The 15,377-nt window shown below is 33.1% G+C and overlaps 1 protein-coding gene across 2 annotated transcripts in view; it reads right to left on the bottom strand.

Annotated features, from left to right (window-relative positions):
- Positions 1-2,282: 2,282 nt before the first annotated feature.
- Positions 2,283-15,377, bottom strand: part of LOC123302581 (plexin A3) — a 381,571-nt gene continuing 368,476 nt past the window's right edge. Inside the window, exons 7-15 of one of the 2 annotated variants that reach the window (XM_044885562.1) lie at positions 9,473-9,635; positions 9,198-9,406; positions 7,932-9,128; positions 6,572-7,861; positions 5,730-5,907; positions 5,467-5,662; positions 3,792-4,321; positions 3,583-3,728; positions 2,283-3,066 (exon numbers count right to left, since the gene is read on the bottom strand). In XM_044885562.1, the coding sequence (XP_044741497.1) occupies positions 2,890-3,066; positions 3,583-3,728; positions 3,792-4,321; positions 5,467-5,662; positions 5,730-5,907; positions 6,572-7,861; positions 7,932-9,128; positions 9,198-9,406; positions 9,473-9,635 (4,086 nt within the window). In that variant the 3' untranslated portion in view covers positions 2,283-2,889. The remainder of the gene's footprint in view (positions 3,067-3,582; positions 3,729-3,791; positions 4,322-5,466; positions 5,663-5,729; positions 5,908-6,571; positions 7,862-7,931; positions 9,129-9,197; positions 9,407-9,472; positions 9,636-15,377) is intronic. The other variant, XM_044885563.1, reaches the window with a different exon arrangement.

Genomic DNA, 15,377 nt, shown 5'->3' with positions numbered 1-15,377 from the left:
CTTTTAAATTAATTTATTTAATAATTATTTAATTTTAGGCCAATGATATTCCTAACTAAAAGGTATTTTGTTTATTTTTTGTGTGTGTGTGTGTTTTGTTTTTAAAAAGATAGAGGCCCTATCAGACTTTTTTTTTTTAAATATTTATTTTAAAAAACATTTATTTAATTTTTTTTTAGGTGGGAGATATTTGAAATAAGATCGTTTGATATTTGAATCGAAAAACATAAAAAAATTCTTCAAAGATTTAGAGAGTTAGGGGAACGCCATATTTTCGATAGTATTCATTCGATTTTCGAGAAATTTATTGCTCCAAACTCTGTACTTTCCATTTCCTTTTTAATTGGAAATTTCATATTGGGTTCTATTGGATTGAATCGGAATTCAATCGGAATTGAATAGGACTTTTTTATTATTAAAGCAGATCGATTTGGAATCAAAAGAGAGCAACCTTTTTTGAAGTATTTCATTAATTTGAGGCAACTGAACATATGTTGAAAATGGTTAAGAGAATATTTTGATTAAAAAGACAACTTAGTCGCAATTTTTTAGATGTCTTAAATAATGTACGCACAGAAAATGGGCCCAAACGTCTTCCCTATTCTTCCAAAATAAGAAACAACAATTTGATACAATTCAGTTAAGCGAAGGAAAAACTGGGATCTTTTGCGTCCTCTATAGGCAGATCGTAGCTCTCTAAATCTTCGAATAAAAATGGAAACAATTATTTCGATATCGTTCGGAATTAATCGAGTCATTTAAATCGATTTTGGAATGTATTTTTTTTATACACAATTGGTATCAAAAAATAGTTATTACATAAAAAATATACTTTTTTTTTCCTTAACGCTAATCTATTTAAAACAAAAGAAAAAAATGCTTTCTTCCCTCGCGAAACAAGCTGAAAAGTCACACATTCAAAAAAAAATCACCGATTTGTGTTGTTTCAATAAAGCTGTCATTCATTATGCGAATTTCGTACAATAAATACTTTGACGTAAGAAAAGCTCTCGTGTTAAGCTTTCAATACAACGTACTCTAAAAAAAATAAAAGAAAACACTTTGGAATTTCGAACATATTTCGTAAACTTAATTAAAAATACTTATTTTGAAAGACATACGGTAGTCGAAAAACAATTGAGCTGTATTCAAAAACTGTAGGGGGGAAGAGAGGGGGTGATTTCAATCAATTTTGGCAAAATTTTTCTATTTCTTGAAATTCTGAAAAAATTTCAGTTTAGATTTGTGAACTTTATGAAAAAAAGTTTCAAATCGAAGTTGTCTGTAATTTTAAAAGAGAACAATTTTTGTTCGTTGAAACTAGGAAGAAATTTCGTGATATTTTGTGCAAAAGTAGGAGTATATCACGAAAAAAACAGTTATTTTACCCAAAAAATAGGTTTCTTTTACGAATAATAGCTATTTTTGAAAATTTTTCATAACCCTACCCTGATCCAGAGGCGGATTAAATGTCGAGAGCATCTTAAACAAGCAACTGATCATCGTGCCTCTAGCGGCTTTTTACTAGTACTTATATAATAATAGCAAAATTTCCACGCACCCTCCTCTTTGTAACCTCGCACCTCTAGGCACGTGCTTAGTTTGCTTTATGCATAGTCCGCCTCTGCCCTGGTCATTTGGATTTGGCGAAAAGCATGCAAGAATTCTGAATATCCACAATTTTGAAATTTTCGATAATATTACTTGTACGGGAAGGTTTTGCTGAATCTTATAAGGAGCCAGGTACAAACCTTTTTTGATTTATAACTTTGGATCTAAGAACAATTTGGATTTTAGACCTATCCGTCATGGGATAAGGTCTAACCGAGAAGCTGGGGATGTTGTAAACTTGACAACACGAAGCTTCTTTAGCAGAATACTGAGATTTATAAGTTAGGTGCAAGGATGCTCAGTCCCCTTTTTGTGAAGGATCCTTCAGAGAATTCTATGTAATTTCCAAATAATTTTTGAATACAGTCTCGATTCCAAAATTTTTACCGTATAATTAATCTTATTAGTAAAAAACTCAAATATTAAAAAGAAACTGCCCAGAAAAATCTGCCTCAAACATTATTTTTGTTTAAAATTAAAAATCAGTCTTGTATTTTCAAAAAATATTCACTAGCACACACACAAAAGACCACCGTAAAAAACCACGTCCTTGAATATTTTCTACATCATACAATGAGAGGGGAAGGGCATGCACTCATAAATTATTTAAGAATATTTTAAAGAAAAAAGGGATTCAAATATCAACAAGGACGTTTTTTCATTTTTTTTAAAACCATTTGACATTTTGAATATTATTTCGACGAAATATCTCCACCGATTTGTTAAACGTACAAATTTAATTCTAAAGTCGTCCATGCACGCATCAATTTGTTGTTTTTTGAGTGTACATAGATAACTTTTACATATAAAATGTGAAAATTAAGGACGAAGGGCATTATTGTGATGATTATGATTGAGTGGGGGGAAATTTAGGGGAAAGGGAGGTATGTTATAAAGGGCAGCAGTTATTTCCTATCTAGATATGAGTATTTTTTTTTTATAAATTTTTCAATCACTAAGTTATATGACACTGAACATATCACATGTATTACGATTTTCATTTGTTTTTCATTTTTCTTGATATAAACACGTGCTAAAACTTAGTTTTTCAAATATATTAAATATTAAGGTCACTCGCACTCGCACTTGATTTCACACTAGGATATCATCACATGTAGGAGTAGCAGTAGTAAGTCAACATGCAAGTTCTTGATGATTGCTATGAAGATGATGATGATGGCCACCGGATGAGGGTGTTGTTGGTGAGGCGGGCGGAGCTGATGGTGCAATGTCGGGAGCAGGATATCGTTGGGTCCCACTCCGCGACAATGACCTACATCACGGATTCGAGCCTTCATCCATTAAGTTGTGAATCTGTTCTAATTTATATGCTAAACGTTGTCTATGTGAGAATTCATCTTCTTCTAGTGTTACCGTTAATTGCTCGTTGTATTTCATTGCATATGTATACAATTCATGTAATGCACAATTTGTGTTGAATTCGGTTGTATGTAACTGCAAAACAAAACACAATCAATATTAAACTTAATTATATAAATACTCGATATACAGGGTGTTCTATTATTGGTAGCAAAAAATTATACCCGTAAATTAAGCTTATCTAGACAAAGGGAAAAGCTCTTTACCAAATTTCGATCTGAGGCCTAATTTGGGAGATGTGATTAGGGAAAAAATAGAAAGATTTGTAGTAAGTGTCACTTTAGAATATAGAGGGGACTATCATAAAACAATCCTCTTTCAGGAGTAACTTGCAGTTCGCAAATGGAACTCCCTTCCTGGAATGTCCCTGTGTCCCGGTACCCATACCAGGTCTACATTCATTTGTTCGGCCAGCTCATTTAAGGGCGTATTCTAGAGGGTTAAATAATCATTAAGAGTCATCTACACAGTTATATGAAGACAAAAATTTATTTTTTGTTCCCATTTGACTGATTTTGAAGATGCAGGTAAAACGCTAATGGCAACGCAGGTAATGCCTCTAACGAGATAAAGGAGAATTAGTAATCTTACCCGTGATTCTTCATTTAACATAGCCGTCATATCTTGATCCGAAATAGCGGCCATCATTTTAATATCAGAATAATATCGTTCAACCCATTCTTTGTAGGCTGGAATGTCCTTGGCATACAATAACTTTGAACTTGGTGAATCCTTACCTGTTAAAATCAAAAACATACAATTAAAAACCGATTATTTCCCCTTCCACAAGATAAACATACCTAATCTATGGTCAGACGTGGAACATGAATCCATGAACGTTTGTGCAACAACCGATAGACAAGAATCCACAATATTTGACTTATGTATATCAAATACAAAATTTGGATTTTTAATTAAATTAACCCAAAATCGTAATGGCAATGAATTACTCTTCCATGTATGTACAACTTCTGGATCTGAAATACCATGTTGTAATGCCTGATCATCCAGAAAATCGAACATATATTTGATGGCAAGAGGTAATGCCGAACCCCTGTGCGCTGTACTGAAGATTGTCTCAAACAGATCATCCACAAACTTCTGGAGTGTACCCTTTGTTGCTAACAATCGTGTTAAATAGATTTCTGAAACCATTTTATTGCCACGTTCACCCTCTTTCTGGGCATCGTTATCGTGATGTTTTACTAAATGCCATACTTTTAGACCTTGATCATGGTCATGGTTTAATGGACTCGTTGCACGACTTAATGGCGGACTTGCTGAACTATATTTACTTAAATTTAATGTTTCATATCTGAAAAATAAATTACTGAAATATTTAATTTATGAAATTCACTGTTTTTTTAAGACAGATCGTAATCGATTACGTGGAGTTTGTTTTATTTGTAATTCTAAAACCGTGCATGTCAAAACAGTGCCACAGTGGATCATTAGGGAACAGGAAGATTTCAACAAAGTTCCGTTTTTGGAGGAATCTTCCAACAATTTTTTTTTACTTCTATAGAAGATGTTTAACGAATTTCTTAGAGCTTGATTCTAAGAAAACCTTGGAAAACGAGGATAATAACAGGTTCTTTGGGACAACTTAAGGTCAATTTCAGATTTTTCTATTCAGTTAACAAATAATTCGATTCTTGGAATTGTACTTTGGAGGAATCTCCCATCGTTTAAGATAAATTAATCGGAGGAAGATACAAATAAGACGAGAAAGCATCTTCAGAAGCTAAAATGATTGTATTGGAAGACTGAGGACGTCCTGAAGGAGTTTCTCAGTGAATAAAACGTTCTTATGTTGAGGGGGATCAAATTTTTTGAAATAATAAGCTGTAGATATATTTATCTTGAATAAAAACTGCTCGAATGGACAATGCTGTGCTTAGCATGCCCTCAGCTTGTGAAGTTTAGTGCTACGGGTAGAAAATGTTTAATTTAAGGAGTTATATCCAGTTGTGAGGGTTTTTTTGGGGAAGATTTCTTTCGATTTCAATAATTTGATATGGTACTGCTCCTGTAAGTGATCTCTTGGAGGTCCACCAAAAAAGGTATCTGGTGATGAGCACCATATCTCCGATTTGGATTATCCAAAATAAAAAAACCAATCGAAGGAATTTCCACCTTCAAAGTGGTCTAAAACATCGAAATAATTTTCAGAAATCTTATTCATTCGATTAATGCCTGGGAAAATTATCTAAGAAGATTATGAAAAAATTCGAAACCGATCGGTCCAGCCGATTGAAAATGAAGTTTCGAGAAAAACGCCCAAGTTTCACAAGAAGTTTACAAAAGAAAAAATGAATTTTGAAAATTCTGACTGGATATAACCTCTTAAGGAGGTTTTCCTACAAATTCCAGATGATGGTCTTGCTTTATTCAAAGCCTGGTATAATGGATAGGCTTTGGATGTAGGGTTTCAGTCGTAGAATTCCAAATAAAACAAACTCAATAGTTACTTACTTGTGTGATTTATCATTCTTATCAGATAACGTGCTCAAATTATAAATGGAACTTTGTTTTGAGACGAGATTTAAGCATCCACCATCCGGGACACGATAATGATTTAATGTATTGCGTTTCTTCCATTCCCCTTCGGTTTTGGTTGTGCTATCTTCATCGTAAAGTATTAAACGACCTGTTGTACCAGTTCTCCATTCTGTAAAATTACAAAATCAAGTTAATTGAACCCTTTTTTTTTGGAATGTTTGTTTTTGGATATTTACCAAGATCTAAGTCATCTTTACGAGGTCGTTGTGAGTATGGTGTTGCACGATATATTTGATCCAAAGCTTTCTCTTTTACTTGGCTAATTGTATCACAGTCCAATACTTTGACAGGAACATTTTCTGTGTCAATTCCATTCACCGATACTTGCTGCTGAGTTATCGAAACGTATACCGTCTGGAAAATTGATTCAAATTATTAGTTAAACGATTTTCATTGAATTTTTCGAACACTTCAGGCTTTTAATGCCCTCAAATTTTACAAGGAACTGTACAAATAATCCCTCCTTGAGTCTTACTCAATTTCTGGTCATTGGATTCAATTCGCGGTAAACGAAAATCTCACGGTAGGGCAACATTTCCACTTTCACCCCTCCCCCCATATCCCTTTGCATGGAAGTTACAGTTTTGTAATGTACACGTCATGCTCTTTGTTTTGATACCCTACTTGGGTATATTAAAAAATATTCGATTGTTCATCCCCACTTTCTCGCTCCATCTTTCCACCCCCCGAAGGTTAAAAATAGATAGAAACAATCCTTAAAGCTGGTTGTATATCTTTTCAATATTTGAGCTTAATCGATGTACAACTTTTTAAGTTTTTGAAGCAAATCCCTTTCAACTCCCATTTCCACCCCACCCTCTTGAATCACTCTATCTATTAGGATAAATCGCATCAAAATCCCTTGCGTAGTTTTAAAGATATAAGCATACATAGGGGTTAGGGACAGACAGACGGATTGAAGCGACTTATGAAGGTATGCGTTCCAAGGATTGTTGTTCGAAAAGCTCGAAAGTCTAGACGAAAGAGAGAAAAAAATGGATCAAAAAAATTGACTCACCATTGGTTTAAAATCAATTGACTGTCGAATTAATTTCTCCTCACTAAGTGAATATCGTGCTTCAGATGTAATCGCATCGACTGGCCCTTTATCAACTTGCTGTTTCATAGCTCTAAACAACATGAAAAGTGGTTCACCAGCACACTCACGTAAAAATTTATACAATAAAAATGTAAACCATGCACTCAACATTTTCTCCGCAACACTTTCCGTACGTCGTAACAATAATTTTGGATGTGATTTTCCCTCCATACAACGTTCAATTAATTCCGCTAACAGCGTTTTCAATATCTCTGTACAATATTCCATTTTACTTTGGAGTGTAACCATTATTAACGAGGCTACATTCACACGATCACGCATCGAAAAATATCGATTACTTTCTAATGTGCGTATAAATAGTAACAAAAATGTTTTGTTCATGATTAATTGACCGAATAAGCGTAGACCTTTCTCTTTGCGTAGCAATTCAGGACGTTCCCATTGTAACACAACATGATCTTCCATATTTGGGAATAAAATTTTCATCGCGTATGTACGATAATCCAAGAATGGAATACCGCCAGACGTTAAATCACTTGTTAAGTCAGTCATTTCGGTTTGAAGCTCTGCAAACGCTTCTTTACATTCAGCTGCGACACGAAGTTCAAGAATATCCATTTGTTCTTGCATATTTTTGAGTACACGATTACTCTCAGTGGATTTTCGACGATATGCAATTAGGAATGCGATAAATACGAATAAGAGAAGAACTAAACCGGTGACTCCTCCAAATAATGCAGGCTTGGATAACGGTCCATTTAATCCTGCGGGTGTAGCGTATGATAACTTCCCAATAATATAAGTTAACGATCCTCCAACTTTAACAATAACTGTGGGTAACTCATTATCGTGTAGTTCCCCATTTTCATCGACACTTGGTGGTTGATTCTCTGGTGGACGACACGTTAGTTGTTGACGTGATAACGATGTCACGTTACATAAAGCGTTTCCAATTTTCACTTCGACATCGGATTCTTGACATGCTCGATCCAAATGTTGACCATTTATGGTCAAATAATCTGACTTGTAATACTTGATTTCCTCCTCGAATGGTTCGTAAACTGGATTTGGAAATAGTAAGAAATGGTGGTAATTTTTATCAACCGTTAAATTTTGTACACCCAGTACATTGTCCATACGAAAACCGTAATCCAATTTAAGTGGTTTTTCAGCATCCAATTTTGATTCGTCTGCTTCAATCATTGGAGAATAACACGCCATATTTGTGTTACTTAAAACGTAACATTGCTGTAAAAAAAATTTTAATTATGAGCTAACGAAATTTTGTTGGGAAAGTAATTTTGGGAGGAATACTTACGCTCACAAACATTTTCTGCTCGTAGTAAACATACATTTGTGGATTTTGAATATAAGCCAAATTTTTTCCAGTTACAGTGATTTTAATTCCACCAGCTGGGATACCTTTCGGGAACTTTTGATGTCCTGCAACACCAGATTCAGCTGTTTCAATTGTTGGATCTTCCACATATTCAAACATTTCCTTATCGAAAAATCGATCTCCTGCATCGAATTTCATGTGCAGTTTTCCCGTGCGTTGAGTTTCTGATGCACTTGTAATACACAGTGCTTCATGTTTTTCCGCCGAAATAATTTTACAAGGTAAGCCATCAATAAATGCTTGAATATTGCTACCAGCATTCATATATTTTCCAGTTATTCGAAGCATGGTTCCACCTGATTTTGGACCATTTTTAGGACTTATACCTTCAATCACTGGATCAACGAATAGAAAATGTTGCTTGGATTCTCCACGATAATCTTCAACTCGAACAACTACAGGTCCACCACGAAGTTCGTTTGTTCCCGGACCATCGACTTTGCAGACGATTTGTTTTGTTTTCACGTAAAGCTGTTCGTAAGGCTCACAATTGATCCCAGCGATACTAACTCCATTGTAAATATCCTTAAAGTTTTTACCCAAGTTGATACCTTCAATGGTTATATTTGTACCACCTTCCCAAGGACCTAACTGTGGACTAAACGAGTACACTTCTGGATTCGGACATGTTTCGTTTCGATTCAACCAAACCGCAGAGCCTCTTTCACACTGTTCTTTAACTTCACAACGATCAGAACTTTGGCACCATCCACAGCCGTATTTCTCTGCTAAGGCCAAACACATTCCACAATTATCAGCCATTTCTCGACATCGATAAATGACCACATGAACATTATCTGGATTATCTAAGGGCTTTGAGCCACCCCAAATTACCGCAAATGTTGCTGTGATATTTGGGGCACGTGATGTATATGAAAATTCCATGGGATCACAGTTAATTGTATCGCCACGATATTGTGCGTTCACGCTGGTCACTCGACCTTCAATATTAAATTGGCAAACGAAACGTGTTTGAACGATAAATTGCCCGATGATATGAACTTTGACTCGAATTGATTTTTTAATACCAGATGCAACAAGAATTTCCGAGCGACCAAGAGTTGCATTAATTGTTGGACAAAATGCTGGACCTGATCGATAACTTGGTCCAATTCTCTGTAAATTAAAAAAACGTTTTATATCTCCTGGTGAGGCAATTTTGGATTAAGATTAAAGTCTACTTACGCTTACTCCTGTAACCAAGATATCATTTCGACAATTTTCAGCGGTATCATGAGTACATCGATGTCCATCGACACACCAATCGCATGGAAATGAGGACGAAACACAACGAGTACAGGAACTATAAGTGTTGCAATCGAAAAAAGTAAAATTGGTGGCAACGAAATCTGGTCCCGATGTCATTCGTACACTTAATTTGGCAGTAAAATGATCTAGAAAGATTTCAAACAAACAAATTAGTTTTCTAAAAGATTAAATTTTAATTTTGTGATCCTTACGTTGTCCAGGTGGGATCGATGGCAATAAATCGGTCCTAGGTGTTGTGCAATTCACACCATATGGTTTTCTTGTTGCGTTTGTTAGCAGTGTTTTATCCAAGGCAGTGAAGGCGCATAAAAATTGACCGGATAATGTTGGCAAATTTTCAATAACTAATTCCAACTGTAATAAAAAAAACATAATTTTGTGAAAATCGGTTCGAAAACTTGTAGACCAGTCATTAGGAAATGTTTATATGACAGAAGTAAAAATAACTGTTAAATTTTAAGGGAGTATTTATTCTCTTAAGTAGCGAAGCCATATTTCATTCATAGTACAGAATGTTGAATGTTTCTTGTTAGAATTTTATTTTCTCCGAGTGTGATTGTTTCGGGACACTCTGTATTTTAAAGTATCAGATTACATCATAGAAATTGTTTATTTTCTGCTAATGACTAGTCTATTACATCGATTAGAAAACTTTTTATAACTTTTTTTTTACGATGACTTTTTTTTTAAAGACGAAGAAAAAAAAAATACAAATTATTACAATGAAAATTTTACTTAATATAATTGCAATATAGAAAATGAATGTTTTCACTTAGTAAATTGATTTTTTCAAGCTGTTTATATTTACTGTTTTTTTTTTCTGGTAAAAAAATATAAATATATATGTAATAACAGTGAAATTATTAGTTCGAAAAATAATATTTTTCCATAAAAATGTAGAGGTTTTTACCCATAAAATAAAATGTTAGAAATAATTTTCACCTGAAATTATTATTATTTTCACAAAAAAAATTTTCATAAATTTTAAAACAAAATAAAAATTTACTCAGTTTGTCGCTTCACTAGGCTTAGAAGGCAGAACCACGGGCGTATACAGCTTTTGCCCGAGGGGAGAAAAGCTTACTTTTAGCTCTAGAGAGGGACAAAACATAATTTTTATTCTTAAATTTTATTAAATTTAATTAGCCTTTTTCCTCTGAAGATTAAAAAAAGATCCTCTAGATGGCAGGATATATTTGTACCCCCCTCCTAGTGTTGCCATCTAGCGGATCTTTTTTTAATCTTCAGAGGAAAAAGGCTAATTGTGTTTTAGCATAAACAGGAAAATAGCCAGTAATTAGTCAAAGGTAAATCCAGTTCCAATAGGGAGGGGGCAGCTGTTCTGATCTGCCTTTCCCTCAGTACACACGTGAGTAGAACATATTTTTCCTGCAATCTACTAGATGGCTCTATTGACCTTTCATCTCAAAACTATAATAGGGAATATTCATGAAATTTAAATTTGATTCAAATATTTTTTTATTTCAATTATTTTTTATATTTCGAAATTTTTTTTAAATAACTTTCGCTTTCAACAAGGAAGAGTTAAATTTCGCCATCTAATTGTTACGCCACTGGTACAAAAGTACATATGAAAAAGGAGAAGTTGTACCTACATTGACTTGTATGATTTGTATTTGCAGACATGTGGTTTTATTTTAAAAGGATTTTGACTAGATTAGTAAAATGAAAAGTTCAAAAATAGTTACAAAAGATAAGTGTGATGATGAACGAACAGGACTCAGGACAGGACACTAAAACTAACATCATATTACGTAATATAATCATTCATTTATTCCTTCTATACCTACTCTTCGTTACAAATTTAATTTATTTATTGAAATCATCGATGTATCTCTTAAAAGTTAGAAACATTCTCTATTATATAATAAACCGCTCACATTTTGTTAAAACCTCCGCTCACATTTTGTTAAAACCTCATGGAATGTAAATAGGCAACTTGAATTGCGTATACGTAATACATGTATAATAGTTTTCGATTATTTGACAAATATTTACGTCATACAAGTTGCCTAATTACCGATTTTTGTAACATCTTTTACTGTAGAGAAAAAGATGCTACTTTGGAATACTCAGTTAACTCAATTAATGTAAATGCCATCTGTGTTTTGGGACCGTAATCATAACGTCACATGACGTTGACTTTTCTGCTGTGAGCCACATGGGAACAAAACGTCTGCTTTAAAAACTTTTTTGTCAAGAATGCAATCCTTAATAAAAGTTATTTTGCAATGACGTCAGTCTATAGGGGGTCCTTAATAACCATTATGATCTATATGAGTCCCACAGGAATATTTGTTCCTAAAATGATAATTTTTCCCCGATAAAATTTGTCTGATCGGGATTTATTCAAACTAACGGATGGGCTCTATAGCCTAAGTGTATCCTTCGCTGACAGCCAATATAACCTAACCTAACCTAACCCTTTTTATTTTCTAGTAATTAAAAGAAAACATGATATTCAAAATATGAATCACTTCCTGTACCAATAGTGACATCAAACGATTTTAATTGAACGTTGTCTTCAATGTTGTTATAATAATGTTAGATATCTAAGTTTGATATAAACATCGATGGTTTACGATTGCCTATTTAATTAAGATTTAAACTGGACGTATTGATAATATTCGGTGAAGTGAATTTGAGTCTTAATACTGTAAACCTTTATTTTGTTTACATAGAATGTTGTTTATTGAATGATACGAACATGATAATAGATTCAGGTTTATTTATGGTACTATGGTACACATGTATAGGAGCTGAGGTTCGTTGAGGTTTCAAAGAAGGGTGAGCATTAAACCTCACTAGTTACATCAAATACCTTTTATTTACCTAAACTATTTTCTAACTAAAATGTTTTCCAATTTTACCAATAACAATTCTATCGTTGTTTAATTTTTTGATCAAATTTTACAAACAATAATTTATACCTCGGAAAACTAAATGAAATCATCTTTTTGTTCGAAAATCAACGGTACAATCACAGTTGTCGGACAAAATATACTTTCATTGAAGGATTTTGTTGTATTTGTGGTTTTTGGAGAGTCCTTATTTGTCTTATAAAATGATTTTTACGGAAAATTCGTACCGTTTTTTAAATAGGGTAATTACGTCCCAAAAAACTAAAAAATCCAGTTTATTTTACAATCAAATGTCTAGTTTATATGATATTGCCTGAAATCGCTTCAAAATATGCTGACTGTTAGGATTTTTTGTGCGTTATCTTGGAAAATATTCGTTTAATCGTGAAATAAACGCGATTTTTGTATTTTTTGGGTCAAAATAACATTATATACCGAGTTTTATCGAAATCAAAAATAAAATATTTTTCTCGATTTTTAGCAATTTTCTTAAGGGGTACCCCTTCGAAAAAATCGAAAAATTCGCAAAATTTTTTTTGTTTCAGAAATCGATAAAACTCAGTTTATAAGGTAATTTTGACCCAAAAAATACAAAAATCGGGTGCATTTGACGAATGGCATAATAGTTTTTGAGATATTGTCGGAATTGCTCCGATTTCATACGATAACTCAAAAACCACTTTTCCAATCATAAAATTAACCCGATTTTTGTAATTTTGGGGTCAAAATTGTCTTAGAAACTGAGTTTTATCCAATTCTGAAACAAAAAAATTTTTGCGAAATTTTCGATTTTTTTGAAGGGGTACCCCTTAAGAAAATTGCAAAAAATCGAAAAAAAATGTATGTTTCCGATTTCGATAAAACTTAGTTTATAAGGTTAATTTGACCCGAAAAATACAAAAATCGCATTGATTCCACGATTGGATGTATCATTTTCAAGATATCGCCTAAAATTGTTTCCGAAAACAGTATATCTCGAAAGCTATCCATTCAATCGGAGAATGGATTCGATTTTTGTGTTTTTCGGGTCAAAATTACCTTATAAACTGTGTTTTATCCAATTCTGAAACAAATTTTTTTTTGTAAATTTTTCGATTTTTTCCAAAAAAATTGCAAGAAATCGAAAAAAAATTTATGTTTTCGATTTCGATAAAACTCAGTTTATAAAGTAATTTTGACATAAAAAATACAAAAAACCACATTAATTTAACGATTGGATGAGTGTTTACTTAGGTATCGCCTAAAACCTCGAGATTTCGGATTGATTTATGGCGGTATTTCGATAAATATTCCTTCAATCGTCAACCCATCTTAATTACCCTAATTAAAACAAAAACAATTTTTTTTGGTACTGTTGCCTTTTTTCAAGGATTCCGATAAATCAATCTAATCTAATTAATTTCAGTCAAGTACAAGTTTAACTGTAACTCGTGTGATTCGAACTTGTAACCTAAAAATGTTATTACAGTGAAATCCTTGGTATAAATGAAATAATGTTTTTAGACCCCGAGTAATAATTTATGAAATTTTTATAAGATAAAAGTAGAAATAACAGAAACAAGGCATCCACATGGTCCCTAATGATTATGTATTTAAAAGGATCATATATGGAAAATTTTTGCTCTCTCCAAGCAAAAGGAAAATACTTTTGGTTGTAATAATTGTATCGTAAAATTTGAATAACATAGAATAAAGTAGTTTACGAGTATTATTGTCGGAGACGTAGGTATTCTACAAGTAATAAAAATAAATTTTCTACTCTTGTCAAATAACTATGTACATGTTTAAACGAATCGTTTATTTAGCACCCCCCATTCTTAACAAGATTGTACAGTAGATAGTTTTCCCACCTCAGACTACCAGAAAGTCGGGAAACAATTAAAGAAGTCAGGAGATAAGTCCAATTTATTTGAATTTGATACAAATAATCAAGTTTCTTGATTTACTAAGCTCTGGAGAATTTATTTTAATATCGGAAGTCGGGAGATTTCTGGAGTTATCTGAACAAGTCTGGAGAGTTGTCAATTATTAGAGCAAATGACCTCTCAAAATTATTTTTCCTGATTTCCTAAAAAGTGGTGCAAAAAGCACATAATAACCATACCTCCCTGATAAAAAAATCCGATTCATGAATCGAAAATTTGATGAATTCGATTCATTCCGATTCATTCCAATTGAAACCAATTAAAGTTTTGAATCGAAGTTTAATTGAAATGAATCTTGTTTAGTTGGAAAAAAAATTTCGATTCAATCCCATAGAACTAATCGGAAATTTCGAATTGGTTGCAATCCATGAATGGGATCAAATTGGAAATTTCATAATGAGTACTATTGGATTGAATTGAAATTCAATCGGATTCAATTGGAAATTTGAATCAGAATTCAAGCAGACTTTTTTTATCAGGGCTATCAAATTCCAGTGTGCTCGGAGGTGGCATATTTATTTTAAATATGTCAAAATATTTCTTGTTAAAAGTCTTGAAAACTTTAAAATTGAAAAAACACTCCCCGTTTTCCAAAAGATTATTAGGCATTTGGCAGGTATATCTTCTGGTATTTCACAGTTTTATTCGATTTTCATGGTTGGTTGATTCCCTATCACTGGCTATTGTATACTCAATTAGTATTAGTATTGCCACCTCTCCAGGTTTGATTGGGAGACTCTCAATATTATGTAGTCCATTCCGACTCTCGATAGCAACAATAATTTAAATTACTTGAAGCACATATAGAAGCTGACTTATCTGCCGACCCCCCGGAATTATAAGGTGGCAACCCTAATTAGCAAATGCATGAATCAATCCCACAGGAAACGTCTCTGCAGATTTTATTGATATCCTACTCAAGTGAAATAAATGAAGTCTCGCCCAGGAATATCATAAACTTTATTAAAGCTGTAGAGCTTCTGGGGTACCTTTAAATCAAAGGGAGTACAAGAGATCAAACTGATCCCAGTACGAAAGATTTTCTAAAACTTACTTCTAACCCAAATCTTATCTAATCTGATTGATTTGCCATCCATTTTATTAATAGATTATTGTGTTAACGATTTAGTTTAGAATGGATTTTGAGTTAGAAAAACCAACCGCTTAAGACCATTAAATATGAATTGACATCTTCAAAAAGTAAACTTGTTATGGAGGTGCTAAGTATATGGACCTTCCAATGTGATACACTTGTGAGTGAAACGTTTATGTCAAAAATTTGCAAGATG

The sequence above is a fragment of the Chrysoperla carnea genome, chromosome X (assembly GCF_905475395.1).
Source record: "Chrysoperla carnea chromosome X, inChrCarn1.1, whole genome shotgun sequence".
NCBI classification, from domain to species: Eukaryota; Metazoa; Arthropoda; class Insecta; order Neuroptera; family Chrysopidae; genus Chrysoperla; species Chrysoperla carnea.
The sequence above is the reverse complement of the archived record's forward strand: the minus strand, read 5'-3'. Positions and strand labels throughout refer to the sequence as shown.